Raw genomic sequence first — 23380 nt, 5'->3', positions numbered from 1 at the left:
GGCAGAACCTCTAAAAGAAATTAGCACAAATGCATATATATATTAAAAAAAAAAAAAAAGGTTGGGATTTAGATTTTTAGATGTACCTTGACAGTCCCACATTTTTGGTTTTCCAACTTGAAAGGAAAATAATTTCTGTGAAAAACATGGTACTTTGTAAGGACCTTAAACACTGAGATGTGCAAATCAGTCACTGCTTTACCAGGCCTATTTCCCATATACCTGAAACGCTGACACACCAAAGTGTTTATATTCTTGGATGGTATGCATTTAGCCATCTTTTGCCATATTTTGCAGAATATTCTTCTAATTTGTCTGAAGCGTCTTTCTGACTTTACTATAAGGTTCTGCATCTGCCTTATTTGAAATATGAAGGGCAGCAATCAAGTTGTCACACCATCAACACATAGCTGCTGGGCATATTCAGAACAATCTGCAAATCCTTACTAGCTGAGACATCAATCACCAAGCCCAAAGTAAAAATAAGCAGACTTGTTAGGCAGGTGACAGCTCCAGTGCTTTCCAGCCATCTTTAGTGTGAGACAGTTTGCCAAACAAAGTAGCTCATAGCTCAAGAGAGGATTTACCAGAGAGGTTTCAGTGAATACAGCCAACAAGCAACACCCTTTTGCAGAGTACATATCCAATTTGATTAAGGCTGCATGTAGACCTCTCATTTGCTATAAGCCTTCCCATTTATGTCAAGTTATTAAGCAGCAACCAAAATTCCTTAATGTTGTCCGTCCCTATAAGTTGTTATATATGGAGTTGTTACAGCCACATCATTCAATTCCTAAAACGAAGAAAAGTAACACATGGGCAGGTTGCAATACTCAAGAGAACTTTCCCCAAATGATGTATGAAATACTCTGCATAAGTATGAGAACACTTTATTGAACATCTCTTTTTTATAATGGGAGAGTTACTTGCTTTCAGAAATCTTGTATCTTTACGTATATAGGTAGTCTCTGGATTGTCACCCTTCTCTTCAGAAAAAATTGTGAGAACAAGTGGAGAAGGAGGGAGTCTAATGTTGGGGCTGAATGTGAATGCTGTATAAATCTGTGGTGAGATGCTGCTGAGATAGTGGAGTATTTTCAATATATGTGCAAATACATCGATTGCCCACCAACTTGTTAAATATTTCTCCTTGTGTGTACATGTAAGGCCTATGTGTGTGTGCACTGAGTAACTGCCATATATTCAGTAAACTAATTCATTGCAATAGGCCAGGGCAATGATTCATTTCAGTATCTCTACTATCTGTAGCACTGAGCTGAAAGATAGCTGCAAGAATATATCAAAGTGAAACATGTCTCCTTCACAGAGATATCTTGATTTCCTATGTAGATGGCTCATTTTAGTATTATCTTTGCATACCCATCACTCCTCCTCAGCACTTCTCAGGGACTTTCAATAATTGTATCACCAATCTGTTTCAAAAATCAAAAAAGGATGTTTCCCCCCCCCAATAAAGCAGGCTGAGATCCATCACCCTTATCAGGACTATGTCTGTACTAGCTTTCAAAGTAGTCTCATAAGATTTAAATAAAGTAGCTTGGAACACAGATATATAATCTGTAATAATAAAAAATAACATTAATAATAAGTACTTGAAATGAGAGTGTCTTCCCAAATAAAATTCTATACTACACTAAGTTTAATCTCAACTAATATTAGGCATCTGAAAATTAGGTGTTTAAAAAACTAGATGGTTCATCTCCCCTTAATTAAGGAATAGATGTACGTACCTCTACAGGGTGAGTCATTTTACATAAACATCTCAGAAAAGTGAAAGGAAGTGCCCTCAAGAAGTATTTATCTCTACCATCTGGCTACCGTAGAAGCTCAGGCAACTAGCTCAGATGAGACATCAACCATGTAACTGGCTATAATAAGGTAAGATGAATTCTATTGTGATCAGAGGCTCCATACAGTCGCTGAGAATATTTGACACTAACTCCTCGCATGTGTTTTGTCTGTTCTCTACCTCCAGCAGAGTCCTTCATGGATTCCTAGTTTGAAAGCTATCATTCATATTGCATCATTTTTCAATAACTGCAAATATTACAGGACAGATTTAACAGATTTTTCTCAAATACTCTTTGTTCTATACTCCCCACTCTATGTTGACACCAGACGTCACTGATCTGTGATGCAGCAAAAATAGCTACAGACACTCTTGAACTTCACTAATATTTTTTGACTCCTAAGTTATCTGCAGACAGGAAAAAGCAGTCCTAAACAGCCTATCCCCTGTGCTCCCCATCTTCTCCTCATGCTGAATGTTTATCACATGCACTTAATCCTGACTTAATAGCAGTATTCAGCTATTAGGACCTAATATTACTAGACTTGAAAAGAAAGATTTCATTAAAGAAATACAACATTTCAGAACAATGACCTACAGGGACTGGAATCTTCTGGTATGTATAACAGGACAGAGAAGACAAATACAGATTGGCAATTGGGATTGTGAGCAGATTTTTACTATGCACATTTCTACTGCCAGAAGTCATTTATGGGTGGGACAGAAGGAGCCTCAATTTTAATCTTTGGAGCCATGAATTTGAACAATTCTCTATGCTGAATTTATGAGCTGTTTTACTTATCAGTATTTCCTCAGAGTTTTCACGCAGTCAGACTGATTACCCTTTCCTCGTACTGTTTGTGCATGCTTCAGTTCGGCTATACAGTGCAGAAATGGACATGAGCTGCATACTGTACCATACAAGGAAAGTAAAGGCAGTGACATGCCAATCATGCTTCTTAATTTTTTGTATGAAAACACAAAATGATATCACTCATAATAAAAATCTGTATTTCCAAATACGTAAGCAACAAGCATAACATAAATATTTGGGGATTTTTTAATAATCTAAATGCCATAGATCATCTAAACAGACAAAATAAAAGAAAACAAACAAACAAACAAACAAAAAACAGAGAGATGGGAAGAGTCTTATTTTTTCTTGTAACATGCTTGCTTTTCATAAAACAATTCATACTGAATGGTTTCAGTGCACAAATATCTATATATATTTTTTCATTTATGTATCCACAATTTATATATCCATAATTTATATATCGATAATTTCCATGAATATAAATCTCAGATTACCTGATTATAAGAAAATACTAGTCACCTGGCATAAAATAGCTCAGAGTAACAAAATAACCTCTCGTTGCCAAAAATGAGGCCATTGTCCTGGACCAACACTGCACTGCATTTTATTATATGAATATCCTTCCCCACATAGTGCTAGGGACACGGGCATAGACTGCAGCTCTGCACACAGGCACCGAGGTGCTCATGGAATAATGGCTATATAAGATGCTACATTGGTACATCTACTGACAGACAAACCAGTTCCCCCAATTAGCACTAGCAATGGCAATTTGCTCAAGTTTACCAGTAAGACCTCTTTAAAGAAAGTCTGGCCAAGACATTAATCAGATTTCTCTAAAAATAACTTCATTCTGTGGCAACCATGATGGTTACTAACCAACTGCTGGATGGATTTCTTGAAAGAAGCTAGGAAGAAAACTGACTGTAGAGATTTTAATCATGTATATTTTGGAGTTTTGGTTTTGACTGAGCCTGGAGTACTCAAGAACATCTATGAAGCATTTCAAAATGAACACATATAGAAACATGAAAGCAAGATTATTTTATTATTTTTTTTTTCACAATAACAGAATATGCTATTTCACTATTATATTTTACTTTCCTATGTAATCATGACATTAGCTACACTTTAGTACAGCATGAGTAATGAGAATGGGTTACAGACATAACACCCTCCAAGACAGGATGCAGTTTGTTTGTTTAAAAAATACCATGCTGGTTTGTGGAAGAAGCAATCAGTATCCAAGCCTGGATGGCTTGAAATTCTATCTTGTGATAATGTAAGAAATTAGGAATTTTCTAGCCACAATGAAATGGGATGATATCCTGACTCCAGTGAGTAAATGGAGAAACTCATTCTGATTTCAACAAGAACACAGTGAGTTCTGATTTTGGAGGGCAGATTTTGGCACATTTGTAAAATAAGACATTTAGAAATGATCAAGCTAACAAACTGTATCTCCCTAAAGGACATTAGGGAGATGATAAAAGCAGAGAGCTGTAGAAGTGTGTGAATACTGGGTAATGAATTGTAGTATGTTCAGAAACTGACTCCTCAATAGCTTAAACATCTTATCTACCTTCTCTGCATTCACCTACAAATATGATACAATACAGTGGCTTCAAAGGAGCTGTAACAACATAGAGATTTGCAATATTAACATCTTCAATCATCTCCAATCTGTGTTCTACTGCTCTGAAAACATCATGGAACACCAATGCTTGGCAGATTGTAACACATCTGAAAGTATCCTACAAGCAACAGCGGAATGAAATTAAATAGTGGAGCACAGAAGCAATACAACACTTGCGAAGAATAGAAACCTTTATATAACCATTAAGGAGAAAAGCCCCTCAACTACACTCAAATGAAGATATCAGTATGATCTGTCAAACTAAAAAGAATTGTGAAGTAATTGTAAAGTAATACTGCCTTAAATCAACACCTAAAATTTTATCAAAAAATATTTAACATATCATTCTTACCAGCCTTATTAAGACAATCAGCCTAATTAAGAGCTAAATTCTGTCTTCAGTTCATCAGAATGGGTTAACTACAGGTTCTACATAGAATTTTGCAAGAAATAGACTGAATTACAAAGATAGTTTGCTACTACAGCAGGAACCAGTATTTACCACCCAAAAGTCAAATTCTTGGATATGCCATTGATTTATGGCTTGATCAGGATACGTGTTATTTCTTTCTAATCCATTAAGACAAAACGCTTGTTTATGTTGTAACCATGTTGTGAATCACAGGTTACTGTGCGCAAAGGCTGTTGAGATCCTTAAAGACATGTATATATCCAAGTGAAAATTACTGTTGAATATCCTGACTTTATTGTCAACCAAGCTGAAATTTTTAATGTGAAATGAAGGAAACATTTGCCCCTTCAGACTGAAATGTGACCACTATCACTCTGCCTTTGTTGGCACTTATATCAGTATTTCACAAAGAGATCTTACATTTTCTCTCATTAAATGAGATCATCTCTAGTGTTCAGGAGAGAAGGGATCAAATTTTCCGCACATGCAAATATGTCCCTAATCCCCTTGCTTTTAGGGAGTCTGAGTTCTCCAGTATCTCTTTTGCTGATCTGAAGCTCCTGTATTATATTCTTTCTCTGTTGCCAAATTCCCTTGAAGTATTTTTATTTATTTATTTATTTATTGAATCACAGTGTTTGTTCTGACACACTAGTTCCACATATGCTTACTCTTGTGCACTTCCTTCTGTGAAACTTTACTTGGTTTGATTTTTCAGCTTCCCTTGGGACTCTGCACCTTCTCTGCACCATGCCCACAGAGGAGGGAGCATAACCAAGACAAATTCCACATTGACACTACAGCACCCTGGGAGGCAATCCATGTTTTACTTTCCACACATTTTTCTTTTATTCTCCACTCCCCTCTGCTAATATCTTATCTTATAGGCCCAAATTCTTGAAGACTGTGACTGATATAGCTGGCCTAGACTGGGAGGCTTCTTTGCCTTCATGCTTTGCTTATTCAAGCACCAACCCATTGTGGACACCAAGCTGAAGAAACCTTGTTCTTGCTCAAGAACAGTCAGTACATGAAAGTTTTCCTAATTAGATTGTATTCAAAGAAAAGGAAGCAATGATGATATTGTCCATGACTGACTGTCAGTCACACATAGTTTCTCTGCTGAGTACCCTGCTTCCTAGGTTACAGCTAATAATACAGAACTTTAGGTGAGGTACAAAACAGCAAAGTTATTGGAGTTATTATTATTCTCTTCTTACCTTTGTCAGGATCACATATTTCCACAGGACAAATGCAAGTTTTATATTAAATGGCTTCTACTTATGTCTTCTTATTACAAGCAAGAACAAAGAATATATGCCTTATTAAATTGTCAGACAGGAAGCTGTTAACATCAGTAACGGATTAGGTGGAAAAAAAAACAGTTTTATTTAAGGTGATTCAAGTAATCAGCAACACTTTAAAATATGGGTAATTATTCCTTTTATATTAAAAAAAATAATAATTAAAATGAAATAGTGCTTAGCCACCAAAAATTTTTATTCTCAAATAATGGCATTAGTACCATTTTACATGTAAAATGATTTCAAGGATATACCTGATAGAAACCAGAAGTGAAACTAGTTTGTGGCTTCTCATGCCAGTTGCTAGGCCCTACTCCTGCTCAGAAGCATTTCAAAAGCAAACCTGAACCTGCAGCTTTCAAGCTTTCAGATTTGTGCTGCTCCTTCATGAGAAACAGATTCCCTCAATTCTTCCTTCCAGCACACTGCCTGTGGCTGTTGAGCTGGCCAGCAATGACTAAAGCAGGCAGACCGATCAGCTGAGGATATTTCTAAACTCCTTTTGAACTTTTATTTGTTATTTCACATTCTTATTTAATGCCTATTTATTTCCACTACAGAGACAGCTTACAAAAAAAAAAAAAAAAAAGTTTAGAAAAAGAAGGAAAACAGCCTGTTTACTGCATAGATGTGGTGCCAGGAAATCCCATTGTTGTAGTGGTGAGTAAAAGTCCTGCACCCTGACTTATGTCTTACTCACCCTAAATCATGTATGAGCCAAGCAGCCTTTTGTGATTAATGAAAGTGGTCAAATGTTTTACAACACTTGCTAGGAAGTCATCTTTCTGTGCATGACCACTCGATTACTAAGTCATGCTGGTTTTACACATGCCCTCTAAATCAAATCCTGATGCACAACAGGAAGTCTTCACTGCCAAATCTTTTGGAGTTTAACACAGCATCAACATGATACAAAACCAGGTGTTAAAATTGTCAAAGGCAGATATTTTGAAATGGAAAAGAACAAGAGAGGGGTCAACATCTATTTTTGTTCTAGCTTTTCCAACTTGCTGCAATTCACTCATGTTTTGGGGAGTTTCACCTCAATAAAATATTTTAAACTAGTGTTGAGAGATACATAGAATGATGAAATACTTTGCACTGTATTAGGATCAGAGGGGCAAGGCAGTAAAGGAGGATTTACAGGAAAATAAACATAGCTAAATAGATAAGTCAGACCAAATGTCACACTGAAAATAGGTTAGGACAATGCTAATATTATACTTACTTAACTTTTCTTATGCTTTATGCAGAGCTAGTACAGACATTTAGTGGCTGGCATCTTCTCAGCTTATATACTCCAAAATACTATGATCCTGCCCTAACCACTTAAAAATTATTCTTCCCTTTGATTTTCTTATTTTCCAAGTTCTTTCAACCTGGTTTACACAGAACATACAAAACAGCCATCAGAAATCTGCACATCTTACACTGGGGAATTATCCCTTTGCATTTACCAGACAAAACACTCTGCATTCCTTTTCTGAATTTTAAGTAACTTATGCTATCTTTCAGCCAAAGTTCTGCGCCAGTAAAAACAAAAAAGTGAGGTTTGTGACCTTAAAAACATCATGGGCAAGTGAAGATTTGCACAAAATATTCCACTAGTAGGTTTGAGAATAGATAGATGCTCCCTCCTCTCCCAGCTTAATCCCCAAACACCCTAGCTGTCAAAAGGCTATTGTTAAAGCATGGGCTTCCTCCAAGACCACATCCTGTGAATCAGGTCAAAGTGAAACAGAGCTGCTTTAAATGAACTACTCTTTGCATGCTTTGTATGCAAGTGTAAGAAAAGCTATGCAACTAAAAAATTAGTGTACTGGAGAAAAAAAGACTTGACCTAGGCTAGAATTAACACAAAGTAAAAAAAGCTAGTGGTTTTCTTTTGCAACTGATGCCCTTATTATTTTGTAAATAGAAGATTTTCTGTTACAAAGTAAATAGACAGTGCATATAAAAGAAGAAATTAGGACCCCCCCAAAGTTTTCTCTCCTTAAAAAAGGGCCTTGTTTTATTTCATAACTATTTATACTTTCAACACCATGTTTAATAAGTGAAAAGCCTATGAAGAGCATTACACACAGGCCTTTTGATGAGTGTTATACCACTCTACAAAGGGGACAACATAATTTGCATCTCCAATAAATTCTGTCAAAATCTGTGTTGATCAGATATATCAAAATCAAAAACTGTGGCTACTAGAGTAAAATTCCAGCTCCAGCTCGGAAATGGGCCCAAGCTGATGCTTACCACTGACTTCAGGATAAAGAGAGCCAAAACTCTCCTTGTGAGGTAAGCAGGAAAAATAACTCATTATCTGGTTGTGTCATTCTTAACTGATTCCTCTGAAAAGACAAAGATTGGTCTTGCGGTTATGATGTGAAGGCTGGGACTCAAGATATATATGACTTGAGATTCAAAGTCCTGCCACAAAGTCCTAGCTTTAGTGTGGGAAAATCATCAATTTCTCCTTTAATCACCCCTCTACCTCTGTACCGTGGGGATAATATTTTTCCATTTCGCCCACACTCTAACACAGCCATACGTCCTATAGGGCGGCAACTAACTCCTACTGTGTGTATCACTGTCTGTTACAATAAGGACCAACCAATATACTAAAAGTTTCCAGGTTCAAGGTCTGGTTGAAACTGAAAAAAAATCACAGAGAGGACATAAGAATATGTTTTTACTTGAAGAAAAATGTGTGTTTCAAATGAATTGAACTTCATAATCCTAGTGGAACCCCTCATTCTGCTGTGTGCTTTGGGATGCTCCTGGATCCTACATAGCAGTTGGAACAGCCCCTGTGAAATGCAACGGGCTGAAAAATTCACTGAAGTGATTTTGAAGGGTCTCAGAGCTCTAAATCGGATTGTGTACACAAGCCTTCTAGGATGCCTGTTATAGAGCACAGAATTGAGTCCCTGAGTCCCTCTACTGCCAGACCTTGCAGGATCTTGAGGCTTGAGGGCACTCCAATGCTAACATCCTACATGCCAGGGAAAGAAGTGTTTCTGAGGAAGCAACTGGCTCACTGGTCTCTGATGATACCTATCCATGCTTTTGGGAAACTTAACAGGAACCATAGTATTTCAGTGAAATGCCTCTGCAAACACCCATACTATACAATGGCATTTTTTGTAAGGTAGCAAAGCTGTCTTCAAATGGAATCCTTACATCTTGATGGCACTGTGGGCCACGGAGCTGTCACCTCAGATTCCCAGAGTAGCAGTTTCATTACCCCAGACCTGCATTCAGATAAATCAATGAATGAGAAACGAGAAAGAGAAGACCTTCAGAATAACCATCTAGTCTTTTGCACAGTGAAGGGTCAGTGCTAATAATGCTATGAATGGCAGGTGTTCACGTGCTTGTTTTTTAAAATCTTCCAGTGACAGAGATGGTATACCTTCTGAATGCAAAATGTTCCTCTGTTTAACTACTATTACTGCTGGAAAGTTTTACTAAAGCCTAAGTAAAACCTCCCGGGGTATAATATAAGCCCATTATTTTTATCTAGAGATGGAGACCACTTATCTCCATTTATGGTCACAGAGAACAGATTACCCTGAGAGGCCACATTTATTAGCTCTGGTGTTGCACCAAGCTAATGCTGCTGGGTTGCTTCAGGTTCTGGAGCTCTGCTGGTTTCACACATTCTGAGATCTGTGCATACACACTCAGACACACTCCCATTTTCAAGAAAAGATGTTTTTAATGCATTTTTATTTTTGGTCAGGAAATCCCCAAGCAGCTTTCCTAGGCAGAGATGCAATACAAAAGAGTAAAAACAATTGTTTTTCTGCTGATGCCTAGTATCGGCTCTCAGCACACAAACATTTATGAAATATGCTGAGTTCTTAGTTCTTCTTTTGTGTGAGAAATAAAACAAAAGCAGTAGAAAGGTAGGCAGAGGTCTTAAACCTGGGTCAGTAAATAACCTCCTATACATAATACCAATTGTAAGTTACAAACAAAAAGCATCTTTCAACCCACAGTCAGTACAATCTGCTCATAAATATAAAATCTTTGAGAGTTACATTGTTGTCTTACTGTACATTTATATCAACTATGTGAAAACATGATTGGTGCAGATGATTAGAGAATAAACATAACACTAAAGTTGTTTCCAAGCTCATGCAGCGTGATGCTCTTAATTCAGTTATAATAGAGCATAGACAGATGGTGCTGGATGCACAAAGCACATTAAAGATGCTGTTATCTGTTTGATAAAGAAATAATTCAGAGAACAAGGCAAGAAGCTGAAACTGCTGACAATCTGAACTCCTGCCAATTGTCCTGGCTTCACTGGGCCAATGTGAATTTCAAACACACATAGTCCCAGGTGTCAGCAGTGCTGACTGAAATTTCTGGCAGCTAGTTCAGTGCTTTTGAAACAATGCTGGCTTCCCAGCACTAGCGGTCACTGTGGGGAGAAGATGGGCGGTCTCTGGCTGCTTCTGCTGTCCTCTTTGTTTCTTTGGCTCTAGTGCTATAAATGAAATACTCGGCACAATGTGCAGCCTCCTTTCTTGCCAACCCACAAGGCAGACATCTCCAGTGTACTAGCACTGGGAAAAGGAAGGGTATGACAAAGTGGGGAAATAAACTCATTTATTTATGTTCCCTAGACTCAGTATGTCAAGAAACTTGGTAACGCTTGGCCCTGTGAGACCAGACAAAAAGGTATCCAAGAAATTGAAAGGTCAAAGAGATGTGGGATTGCAACATATGCCGTGCTTCAGAGAGTTGGGGAGTGGTGGGAAAGGGTCTCACAGAACCTAAGTAAATGGTGTGGAAGGGTTAGCTGAGGAAAGACAGAGATCAGAGTTGTTCATGGCACACATCTGGTTTTCCAATGTACACAGTACTCCCGTTGGCATGAACAGGAGCTCCACCCTTGCGTGGAAAGCAAAAATATTTGTCTTAAGATCTGTCTGGATAGAGAAGCCTAGTCATCCTCCAAGTCTGGTATCTGGCGATGGGCAGGAGTTACCACATCACTGACAAAGAGCTGACAGTTGATGAGGGAAAAATGAGAGGTTTCCATGCTCATTCCAATGTCCTCCTGCAACAGTGTTGGCTGAATGACCTGGAAGCTCTCAGATCAAGACTAAGATGCTGTAGTATGATACTAAATGGAATTTGCCTCAGGAGTCACCTTAATAGCAGCGGTATATGTTTTTGCCTAATCGCACCAAAGCATTTAGCTTTGTTTTGTGGCACAGACTTTAAATTTTTAGATTATTTTAATGAAGTTTTCTTGGTACAACTAAGTATTTCAGACCCCAATATTTGTTGGCCATACTCCCCACGTAGAGTACATCTAATCTTTTCTGTTCTGCTGCTATACAGACCACTTCCCCAACCCAACTGCTCAGATTTCCATGCTCTACAGAAGAAGCCACTCATGCGTCTTTACTCAGATGGACACATCATATCCTTTGGCATTTCTTTCAGAAGACCTTGCAGCAGATCCATTTCCTGTCTCAAAATTAGACTGTTTTGTGATGAGCTTGGTGGGGCCAGACCCCTTTAAGAAAGATGACAAATTACTAACCATATATTTTCTGGATGCCAGTATTTCCATGTTACAAGAATCTTAACATAAACCCTGAAAACTGATGCATCTAGAAGTTTTACGTTTACATACGTGCATTGGATCAGTTGTAGAACCTGACTAACACTTTCCAGTAAGGAATAATGATACGAAAAATGTCGCAGTGACAGAAGAACCTGATTTGTGGATACAGAGAAAAATTAGTCATATGCAGAAGCCTGTAAAGATGTCTGCCAAGAGGAAGGAAGAAGCAGATAAAGCAGACAGCAACAGAGAGATAGCACAAAGAGAAACTGAAAACAAGAAAAAAAATATATATGTTAATATTACAGTACAGGAATTAATTAATTCAGGAAAGAAAGCTAAAATCTTATCTTTGAAGTTTTATAACCAAAACACTACAATCAATATATCAGATTCAGCTCAGAGAAAATTCAGTTTGCAAGCTTAATTGATGTGCAGTGCTCTTGAAAGAAGAAAAGTTTGATGATGGGAGGAAAACCTGGGGAACGTGTAGCAGAGCACTACAATGAGCAGCCCTGGGCAGCTACACCAGAAGACTGGCATGATTAGCAGGGGTGCCAGCTCTCATCAGGTGTGCCAGCTCCCATCAGGGGTGCCAGCTGAATATCTGCACAGCTATGTACCAGAGAGGATTTGTGACAGTTTCCTTGCAACCACAGTATCAGTTGTGTGAGGGCAGCTGAAAGCAACCATGTTCACCTGGAGTGAAATGCTATTGGCACTATGCTACAGGTCAGTATAGTATAAAATTATAATTTAGTGACCAAAAGAAGTAGTCTTTGCAAATAAACTCTTTCTACATCCCTTTGTTTTTAAGCCATTGCTTAACTTACTTTTTTACAATATAATTGGTATTTTTTTCATTTTCTTACTTTTTAATAGAACATCCTAAAACAATAAGAGGATCACAAGGCAGCCTGGAATGATCTGATAATTTTGGCCTCATTAATTTAGCAAGCAGTATGAAAGTATGGGCACAGAAACATAAAATAATACCCTACATACATTTAGAAAAATATTATATAGCATATTGGTATTTTCAGAAGTGGGTTTGCATTAAAAAAAAAAAAACAACTATGGTTAAACTGAACAGCAAAACTCCATCTGCTTCAAGGAGAGCCAGCATTTCACCTCATGAATCCAGCAGCTGGATTCCTTTCCTGTGTACATATATAGGAATAAACTTTTGTCTATATGATACTCAGGGAAGAAGAATGTGCTCTGAATGCTTGTGTTCAAATATTTTGCATGACTATTCACATCGTAAGTGTTCTTGCAGTCAGTTTAAACATTAGCAGGCTTAGCAAGAAAGCAGATGGACTTGTATTTGACTTACGTATCAAAGCACAAATTAGGAGAACTGTGAACAAAAGTGTATTTGAATAAACTACACATAAAATTATTTAAATTGTTAGTACCTTGTTTGCTTTCCTAGGTTTAACTATATTCTAGACAACTAAAAAAAAAGCAAAAAACTTTGAATATAACCACCTCAAACCTTTTCTATCACAGAATTTTTATTAAAATAATATCACTTTATCAAACTTCAAACTGCATCACATCCACAGAAAGACCCCAAGACTACATGTGCAAAAGCAGCAAAAGCATGTGAGAAGGGAGAAATACCTAGGGAAAACAGAACTGATGCTTGCAGCTGTATTCTTAGCCAGCCCTGGCAATGTAGTTGTGTGAGAAAGCCAACACAAGTGTCAAAAGTCTGAAACAATCAGGTGTGGTGAGACTCAACACCATAGAGGAAACAGCTGGGTGGCAATGACCTACCGTATTGACTTGTATAACCCAAATTTATCTTGGAATCCTTAGCACTTATAGATAGCAACAGGATGTGTCACAGAGGCTATATGTGTCAATCTATATGCCTTCCAGACAGGATGAGAAAGCTGGCGGTCCGCAGTGCAGCATGTGTAAAATATAGAAGAAAGCAAAGTTAAAGCCTGCAATCCAGCAGCTAAGGGCAAATGTTAACCAGATGATTAATTCATATGTTCCATTGTCTTTTGCAGATAGATATTCATTATTTTTCTTTCAAAAAGCAGTGATGCCTTATATCTAGTGATAAAACACAAGCATATAAGCAATATACGACAGAAGCAGATTTTACTCGCATTTGGAAATTCTGATTAGGTATTCATTACATTTTGATTGAAAGACCTTTTTATCTGATCACCATTATAATGGAAACATTCCTAATATACAGCACAGTATACCACAGAGCTATGTAGGGATATCATCTTTGATTAATATCTTTGCTAATCAGCCAGAGTTCTATGGACACTCACATATGGTTAAGCTTTAGGACAATGTGAGCAGACGCAGAAGCTGCATCTGCTCAGCAAACCTGAAGGGACATCAACACTAACAACTCATTCAAATTTGTGCTTGGAACTACTTAAATAATATAGACAAACTACTCAGGGGAATAGGCAGTGGGAATCAGGGAGGCATGTATCTCTATCACTGATGAAAGAAAATATCATTCAGTAATTTAGGCTGATAATTTGAAGTTTTTTAGTGACAAAAGACTAAAAATAGATTTCTTCACCAACCACCCATCTCATAGCCCAAATTACTTTGCAAAAAATGCTTTCATGAAATGTGCTTTAAAGGTGAATAAAAGAGCATCCTTCAAAAAAGTATGCCTGGAAGGAAACTGGTCAAGGGCCTCCACTAAGCTTTGGTGGGAGTGTCAAGACTTATAAAGGGGAATACAGAAAAGCTGCAGAGGTTAGTAAGCTATTGAATGGTCAACACTTCTATAAATCCAGGTGACCAGAGGAGGTTTTCAGACCACTGTGTGCACAAACTGACCTTAATCTTTATGGATCACCTTTAAATGTGCTCAAGTGCCTCCACTGAGAAGAAAGAGATAGAACTAATGTCTAGTATTTTTTTCCCTTTTATTACAAAAAAAAAAAAAAAACAGAAACAAAAACAAAAAAAACTCTTAAGTTTAAAAGAATTGTCAAACCCATGAAACATGAAATTGCCAAACTGAGATCACCTTTTTGGTCCATCCAGACTGTTACTTTACTCACTAGTACTTCAGTAGTACTCAGGACCAGATGCCTTGGAAGGAAATGTGGAACATGAGAGGAACTGACTCCCATTAGATCTTATGCTAATCACTAATAGCTCCTAAGTGGTTCAGACACTGAAGCAAGATGTTATATCTTCCTCTACAACTTTTTTAAAGAATCAAGAAATCTCTCAGAAGGCAGTGTAAGCTGTATTCTTTTTTTCTTCTGAAAATAGTACTTGCAAATCTAAAATACATGCCATTTAATAACCACTGAATAAATTTTGTTATTAAAAATAAACAACTAAGCAGGAATTATACTGTGTTGAAAAGTTTTATTCTTATCTTCATGTTGCACTCATGTCACAGAAGAGGGTTGTTCATCACTTTTGGTAATCAAGAGATAAACAGTCTGCTCATTCTCTATGTTTCTATAGAGCACCTTTGAGACCTCCAATTCATCATGTTTGAAAGGCAGAGAGAGGTGATAAAGAGAACTCGGAGAGAAAAATTAAGTGACATGACCAATATCCTATAGGAAATATGTGGCAGGGATTGAAAAGGAAACCAAATGTTCAAGATCTCAACCCTATGCTTTAACCATAAAACCAACTTTCTTCACGAATACTGAATTAACCCAGTAACTAAACACAAAGGAAAACTAAGTACATATATTATATCTATCTCAACACTCTTACAGCTGTGATTACACTTAAGTGTCCTTAGATTAAATATGAAGCAACTACAAATGTATGTTTAATAAGAGTTTGGAAATCAGTTCCACAAACCAAAAGTACTAGAAAAGCAAGGGGAGGCAACCTCACATAACACTGCTTGCTGAAACTGCAAAACAACACATGCAGCCATGATGTACTGAAAGATCTACAGGAATATACATGAATGACAAGAAGGGACTTAATACTCATGTTCAAAACATGAAAAATGTTTTCAACTACAGCAGAAAGACTAAAAGAAAATCAAACAGAAGTTTTTTTAATGATTATGAGTCAAAAAGTACCCCCTTACAAAGGGAAAAAAAATCAAACCCTTAAACAGTCTAAAAGTGTCTTGGCATCCTACTTCAGACATTTTTTATATATATATAATTTAATCACAATGAATCAGAGCTAGATTGGGGCTAGCAAGAAGCTACTTTGCAGAAGAGAAAAACACAGGGACTTTTCACTGGGAAGCTGTTTTTCTTGTTCAGCAGTTCTGCAAGTGTAGCCAGATAATTTGAAAAGTGAAAAGAAAATCAATTAGTTGTTTTTATTTTAAAAGAGCCTCCCTGTGGGAATAGGTGTGGGCGTGAGAGCTCTTTTTAAACTTCATAATATAACATGAAGCAGCCAATTATTTTTTTTATTATTTTTTTTTTAATGCTGTCATTTCATTGCTCTGTTTATTGGGTGCTGGGATGATTATTTTCTACTTGTGATTCTACCGATCCTTATCAAAATGTTCTGTGAAGTTTATTCTATCAGTAGCTTCGCATTAATATTTAAAAACTAGAAAATTTATTCAAACAACAACACTGAGCAACCCCAAATTTACAAAGCTGCTATGTAAGTTCACTGGTGACAGAAAAAGTCTATCATTTACCCAATTACACCCAAGCTCCACATGCAGCAGGTTTCTATAAGATTTTGTCTAAGCAAATCAACATTTTCTGAGAATTCAGATCTGCAGGTAAAGTTTACAACTAACCTTGCTATCTTCAATCTCCTGGGTTTTTCCTTGAAGTGCTCTCCTCTCTCCAAAATCACAGGTTGACTTTAACGTGAGCTGACAAGAAAGCATCGAGCTCTCTGCCCCAGTAAGCTCCAAGGACTTTGGTGAGTACTGCTGCGAGCCAGTGGGGCCAAGGTTTGGTATCGGGAGGGCAGTATGAACAGGCTTTGACCCTACGGCTGGCTGTCTTAGCTTGGAGGCAACCCCAAGCACAGGCATGGCTTCTATAAATGTATCTTCTTTCTGCCAAAGAAAATGCTCCTGACCTCAGTCTGGTAGACTCCAGCTTCAGCAATTCCAGAACAAATACTTTAAACAAAAGTAGCAGTCATCTTTTCAAAAACTCCTTAAAACAATAATATTACGAGTTTCACGAGGAAGCAAAACTTCTCCTTCATCTCTGCCCTTCTCCCTCACAGACACTCACACGCGCTGCTCGGTGAGTCAGTGGCTCCGTAAGACTAAACACTCCTTTGGGGCGTGAACTTTTTTTGAAGGTAACTGCCACAAAGCTGCCTGTCTGGGATTAAAGAACTCATAAATTTGCTTTCTCTTCTTCCTACAGCATTCCAGGTCTGCGCATTAAATGAATGAAGGATGGGAGAGAAAGAAGGAGAGAGGAGATGAAATCTCTCCGTACTCCAACTGTCAAAACAGCTCTGAGACCACAACACTGGAAGCAGAGACCTCTTCCTGACTACATAAATAACCAGCCCACATCTTAAAAAAAAAAAAAAAAAAAAAAAAAGCCTTTTTTTTTTCTGATTTAAAAAAAAAGAAAAAAAGGACCTGAGCAGTGGCCAAAGCAAACAGCTGTTGGAAGAGTTTTTATCCCGGAAATAATCTCAGCAATGAAGCTGTTTGTCTGATTCCTGGCTATTTTTCACTGCTGACAACCATGAGCTACGGTGTTTCATTCCCTGTTCCTCCCGTGAAATCAGGTTAAAATCGTGCAAGAGCGTGGCTAGGAACAGACGCTGAATCACAGCGTGGGTAACGTCTGCCTGTGCTATGAAAAATCCATACAAAAACACAGAGCAGGATATAGGAAAATCACGAGCATTGTTAGGAGATTTAGTCAATACAGCTTTTCAGGGCACTTCTTTCTTTCTTTCTTAGCGGTGGTGCTAACGTCATCTATTCAGTTTTAACACTTCCCTTTCTAAAAACATTTAAAGCTCCACGAAGTCCATGTCCAAAGCATCATTTCTGCTTGTTGTTCACAGAAATATTCTTGCTAGCAACTTTAAATCCTTCTACATGAAAACACAAGGCATATAGGCAGACAGAGGAAGCTATAAAATGAGCCACAATGGACAGTCCAAACTGCTAAGCAACATAAATGCTTACTTAAAAGGACAATTGTAAATTCCTTGGAGTACCTATAGCAGGGGAACCCATTTTAAACTGTGATATAAGGAAAAAAAAAGTTTAAAAATGCCACACCATTAAAATCCTATGGGATTTTATCACTTAGTATTGTGGACAAAAATGTTACATGTTTTTCTTGTTATTTTTTACTGTAATAAAACAAAGAGAGAGAGGATAATCTGAATGCTACTCTGCCACTACTATCCTACATGATATTAACTATACTGTACATGAAAAGTACATACTCTTCACACTAAGATGTAAGCCCAAAGGGAAATAAGAGTCTTCTGGACTTTTAAGTTTTCAAGTTGAGGATGGTAAGTTACACAAAGCATTTAAAAGAAAACAGTGTAAATGAGCTGACTAAAAGAAATCTCCTAAGCCACCTTTTGAGATTATTTTGCAGAATAAAACTACGTTACACAGTATTGTCTTCTACCTTTCATTTACAAAGATCATGCTGACATATCAGTTACAAATTCAACTCTCTATATTGACTATGCTATTCTTGTTTGTAGTTCACAGGAGTGAATCTGACCTAGTTTAAGAATCTCCTGCATTTTGCAGTATGTGTACAGAGGATCAGCAAACCCATTTCAGCATCCTCTGGTTATCTTCTCCCGGGTTTTGCCACCACTAACAGTGGGAGCAGTGGGCTTTATGGAAGACTATACATAGGTAACTGCTCTGCAATTTAGACAAGATCAGCCCACCGGATCCACCACTCTGCTCCAATGGGAGGAATATTCGTGTTCAGTGTATTATTTCAGGTCTTGTGCAGAGCGAAGGGGAAGAAAGCTCCTTGTGCGGTCTGCATTTGTTCTCCAGCACCATAAAGCACTGTGCCTGTGTAAGGAATTTAGGTTTCTGAGACACAACTGTTAACAGTTAACACTTTAGAAAGTGCACATATGCAAAGGCTGAAGCGGACCACAGGAAAAGAGGGATTTATCTCTTGCAAGGTTTGAGGAGATGAAAAATCCTCATGAGGATTGCTGACCAACAATCAAGACAAAGAGTAAACTAGAGTCATGAGACAGATACTTTCTTAAACAGAACTTTGCCAAAAAAGTGTAATTGAATCTTATTACTTCTCAGGGTTATAATTTTACAAAGTAATGTATTATGGCAATCTTGCTGTTCTTCTTTTGAATACGAATGATGAGGTCATGATACCCACAGTCTCTTTTGCAACCCATTTTCCCAGCACAGAAACCCTAAAAGTAATAAGTAAGCAAGCTTACCAGGAGAAAGTCATCTGCAATGCATAACCAAAAGGGTTTGGAAACAATGATGCAAAGCTGGTGTTACTCCTTCAAGATAATTATTACTCTTTCAAAATAATTATTAATTATATTATGACTACCAGCTCACTGCCATCAACTTCAGAATCCCATTTTTCTAGATCTTTGCAACAATAAAACCCAGAAGCACTTCTGATCTGCTGAAGATACAAGGAAAAATCTACAAGATTTCTGCAGGAATCAGTAAAGGTAATGGAGGAAAACAATAATGACACTCCATAGGTAAGAACGTGGTTAGAAATCTAGTCTTCCTTTTTTGTTCTCTCTCATTCTAATTCACAGCAAAAGATAAATAAACAAACATCTGCTCTCCTTAGAAATCATTTACCTACATTTTTCATTCTAAAGGCTTTTGCATGCCTGAATGTAGGTTTTATGAAGGATATCAGGGGAAAATAGTATTTAACAGTTATGTTTCACTAATGGTTTCCATGTGAACAAGAAAGCACAGCATAAAATGTCTGTGGACAAAGTACACGAACTGGTACCATGTGTAGGTATTGTCAGGGAAGCTGGCTAGGCGAGGCACAGCACCTCAGATACAAGGTGTCTGCACCAGACAGGGAAGTGTCCTCGAATTCATGAATTTGGTGGGATTGTTCTTGGTATCTCTGAGGAAGGGAATTAAGTGACCTTCAGTCAAGGCTGCCACGGAGAATCCAAAAAAGAGATGAAGTTGATTTAGATATGTGTGAATAGCACTCAAAGAGAAAGAAGGCCTACCGGTGAGAAACCAGAGGTGGAGAAGTTGCTAGAAGTACCTGTGACCTGGGGTTACATGAAGTCAAAGACAGCATCGGATTATTGGACTGCCTGGCATGAAGAACAATAGTGTTGTTGGCTGGATAGAGAAAGAAGTGAGTAGAAAGATTTGGCAGATAGAAACAAGGGACACATACCTTCACTTAGTTGTGCGAAGCTGATAGAGACATTTCTAGAAAGGGATGGCAAAGAAACAAGTCAAGCTAACCACACTGTACAGAGAGAGGACCTGTAGGTTTCTCATTTACACTGTTAGGTATTTATCCTCAGACATCCTCCAGCCAGGCAGGTAGAGGACATCATCCAGATTCAGGATGCAGGCTGGACACAGATCATGGCTGAAGCCCTGTCATGAGGGAAATTATTAAGTTTTACAGGAAAGGTTAGAGAGTTATGAGGAAACTGGAAGACATGTGAGGTTTGGAAACAAAGGGAGGACAATGTTTCAAGTGGGATGTCAGGAAAGAAGCTAAAACAGGAAAGAGAGACCAAAAAAATGGCAAAACAGAACAAAGGTCATGACACAATTCTTAGAAGTCTTGTCAACTGCGGTGACAGTTCCACTGAGATGTTGAAGGCAGAACTACTTCTTTTTCTAATAAAGATTGAAAATGATGACAACCCGGCCGTAAAGCATGACTCTGAAAGCATCAAGCAATCAATGTTTTAACAGAAAATATGAGTTAGATAAATTATCTATACATCAAAGTAAGATAGTATGTATGCATTAAGGATTATTCCTAAATTCCAGAAAAAGCTATAGTATTTATGTCATAAAACAAGAATAAACACACCTGAAATTCAACTAACCTAATAAAAGACGGTATCTGTCAGTTGTACTATTAAGGTGAATTTTAGTTCTAAAGACTTAACAGGAATAATCATTCACAGTGCAACACCCCAGCATAAATTTCCTTTCCTTCATCACATCTGATACCAGAGTGAGTCCCATGAAGGCTGTTCCCTTCTCTACCCCCATCCCTCAGATAAACTGCTTGCATGAACTGAACAGACAGCTGGCAATGTCTCCCAGACCACAGGAAATATCAAGAGAGGGGACACCTGCCTCAAAAGTGGAGCCAAGAGATTTGTTTGCTCCTTCTGGTCTATGATCTTCAACAAGGAAGCTGTTGCATGTGTCCTGGGTCAAACAGGAAATGTCAGGGGTCCAGAGACTGCAGAGGTCTGTTCTGAGCTGTTTCCCTGCTTCATCCCACCGCTGTAACAGCTGTGTCTATAGCTTACAAGAGCCAGGCCAACTTCTGAAGGAGTTTGAATGCACCGATACAATCACACTATTTTGTGCGCAATGATTTCAGGTTGAGCAGAAAGTTCTTCACCAAATAGAAACAGCTGGGGACAAAGAACTCTTGGAATCAATTACAGTACCTTTGAAAGAGCAACCAACGATACTAAAGTACTGAAGGTATCTGAAACAGCTTTATTATGATTTATTTAATATACCAGATAAGTCAGGTTTAAACATTTTTAATATATTAGTGCTGACTTAAAACAAGAAGCATGCCGTGTTTGGTGCAATAAAATATGTTACATCTAACACATACTGATGAGACAAATTGTTCAGCTCTTACTCATGTTCACAGCATAATCCTACCTACATTATTTTTGTTAATACGAAAGTTAGGTGATTCTATTAGTCTCAAGGTAACACACATAACTAGTATTTAATCTTATCCACAGTGTGTAATGCTACTGAGTAAGCTGCTATTGTTTTTGTTAACAGTTTGGAATTCCAAAAGATATATAATCCAAAGCCCTGTTACAGTCACAGAAAAAGGTGCATCCGGCTTCCTAAAGGAAATCCTTCTGCTTTGGCTGAATGTTTGGGGAAGTTTTTCAAAGAAGACAACTTTTAAATAAGGATATCGTTTTATCCTCTGAGCAACTTGTCCCTTCAAAGCTCATCCAGAAGTTTATAGGTTTGAATGCATTAGCTGATGTACATGACCAGATCTTTTGAAACTTATGCTTTACATTTGCATCATCTTCCATCGGATGGTATCAAACCTTTACACATCCTTGCAAAATCTAGTCAAGTGGAAGCATGAGGCTAGATGACCTTCCAAAGTCTACACGGGAACTCAGTACCCTCTTTCTTGAGTAAAGATTTTTTTGACTTATACATCTGTGTGAGTTAAAAATGATAATTATTTCTCTGTTGTTATGCACTGTATTTAATCATGGACTGTTTGGCTCAAAGGAATCAAGCTTAAATACTATCGGATTGAGAAGTGTAAACAAAAATGTTGTAAGAATAAGAAAGGACTAATAGCAACTGAATACACTATGTAAGTATTTACATACTGACCTACTGACTATTCCATATGGCCAGCTGGTAAAGCTTAATGAAAGCATCAGCTTCCCTCTTTGGGAGGTGAAAGAGGAAAGGAAAAAGAAAAAATGAAAAAAAAAAAAAAACTAATCCATTTGTTCCTTTCTAAGTAAATGGACCAAATAACAAAAGCTGCAGACTCCCAAAGCTGCTGTTAAGTACAGCTAACAAAGAAACCCTCCAGTAACTTCATTATGCATAACTAGTCTGAAAGATTACATTCATCCTAAGAATCAAAGTATTATGTTTTTGTTTTTGTTTTTGTTTTTTTCTTTCCTTCCTTGTATCCTCAATTTCCCATTTACAAACTCTCTCCAGGCAGCAGTGTCCATAGCAGGCACACTGGCTTCTCCAGCATCCTTCTGGCCACTGGCATTTTCTGTCTCTCCACTCTCTTCTGAATTTCCACTGTCTTCTCCATCCAGCTTGCTATCTCTGAAGGGACTTCTGGCTTTGTATCATCTTTGTTGTGCCATAGTGACTCACTGATTTCAACTCTTGCATGCCCTATATCTTTGTGTCTTCGAATGCATTACATGACCTCACTGCCACATTACCAAAGAAGCACTTCTGAGGGCATTTAGGAGTGTTCCAGCTCTCTTTAGAATTACTGGAGAAATATCTAAGGTAGACAACACAAAAGCAGACTTTTTTTTTAGAACTCATGATTAAGTTCTTAATTTTTAACATTACTTTCAGTGAAAGTGGTAAAGAACAGAACTCCTGACCTATTTTTATCAATGTTATCAATGGGAGTAGTTTTGCTCTATTTGACGTTTTGAAGGAGGTCATAATGATATTTCTTTTCCCCCAAAACTGGTCCATATAAATTCTCTCACATCACTACTGCTCTCAACACATATCCCCCTAGAACAAAATTCTTCCACTGCACATACACTCTAAAATCTCAGTGGAATATTTTATGACTCTAAAGAGACATTTATAAGTCCCAATTAGATGAGAAGGAAACTGACAATGTTTGCAAGTTAATCAAAGCTGTTCTGACTCTTAATACTAAGTGTGAACTGTTCAGTACTTTCATCCAAAATTTCTTCACACAATAAACTTACTGTGAAATTTTCTAACAAACTGTAAAAAATAACCCATTAAGATAAACCAACTAAGACTAAACAGGAATCTGCTGATTAGCTACCATCAGGTAGCAGGCAAGAGTGCCAACCTATGCTTTTATCTGCTGGAAAGGGAAACTTTCCTCTTACAAGCACTGTTGTTCTGATAGAGGGTTTCAAAGTCATAGC

General features: G+C 37.7%; 1 protein-coding gene across 1 annotated transcript in view; it reads right to left on the bottom strand.

Moving 5' to 3' along the window:
- NAV3 (neuron navigator 3) overlaps positions 1–23380 on the bottom strand; it is a 423218-nt gene that overhangs the window by 254579 nt on the left and 145259 nt on the right. The window contains 1 exon segment of the mRNA XM_083807523.1: positions 16308–23380. This exon segment is cut by the window's right edge and continues 27223 nt beyond it. Within this exon segment, the coding sequence (XP_083663649.1) occupies positions 16308–16550 (243 nt within the window). The 5' untranslated portion in view covers positions 16551–23380.

Source organism: Anser anser, assembly GCF_964211835.1.
Source record: "Anser anser genome assembly, chromosome: 1".
Lineage (NCBI taxonomy): Eukaryota > Metazoa > Chordata > Aves > Anseriformes > Anatidae > Anser > Anser anser.
Note: the sequence above shows the minus strand (reverse complement) of the source record. Positions and strands in the feature narration are given on the sequence as shown.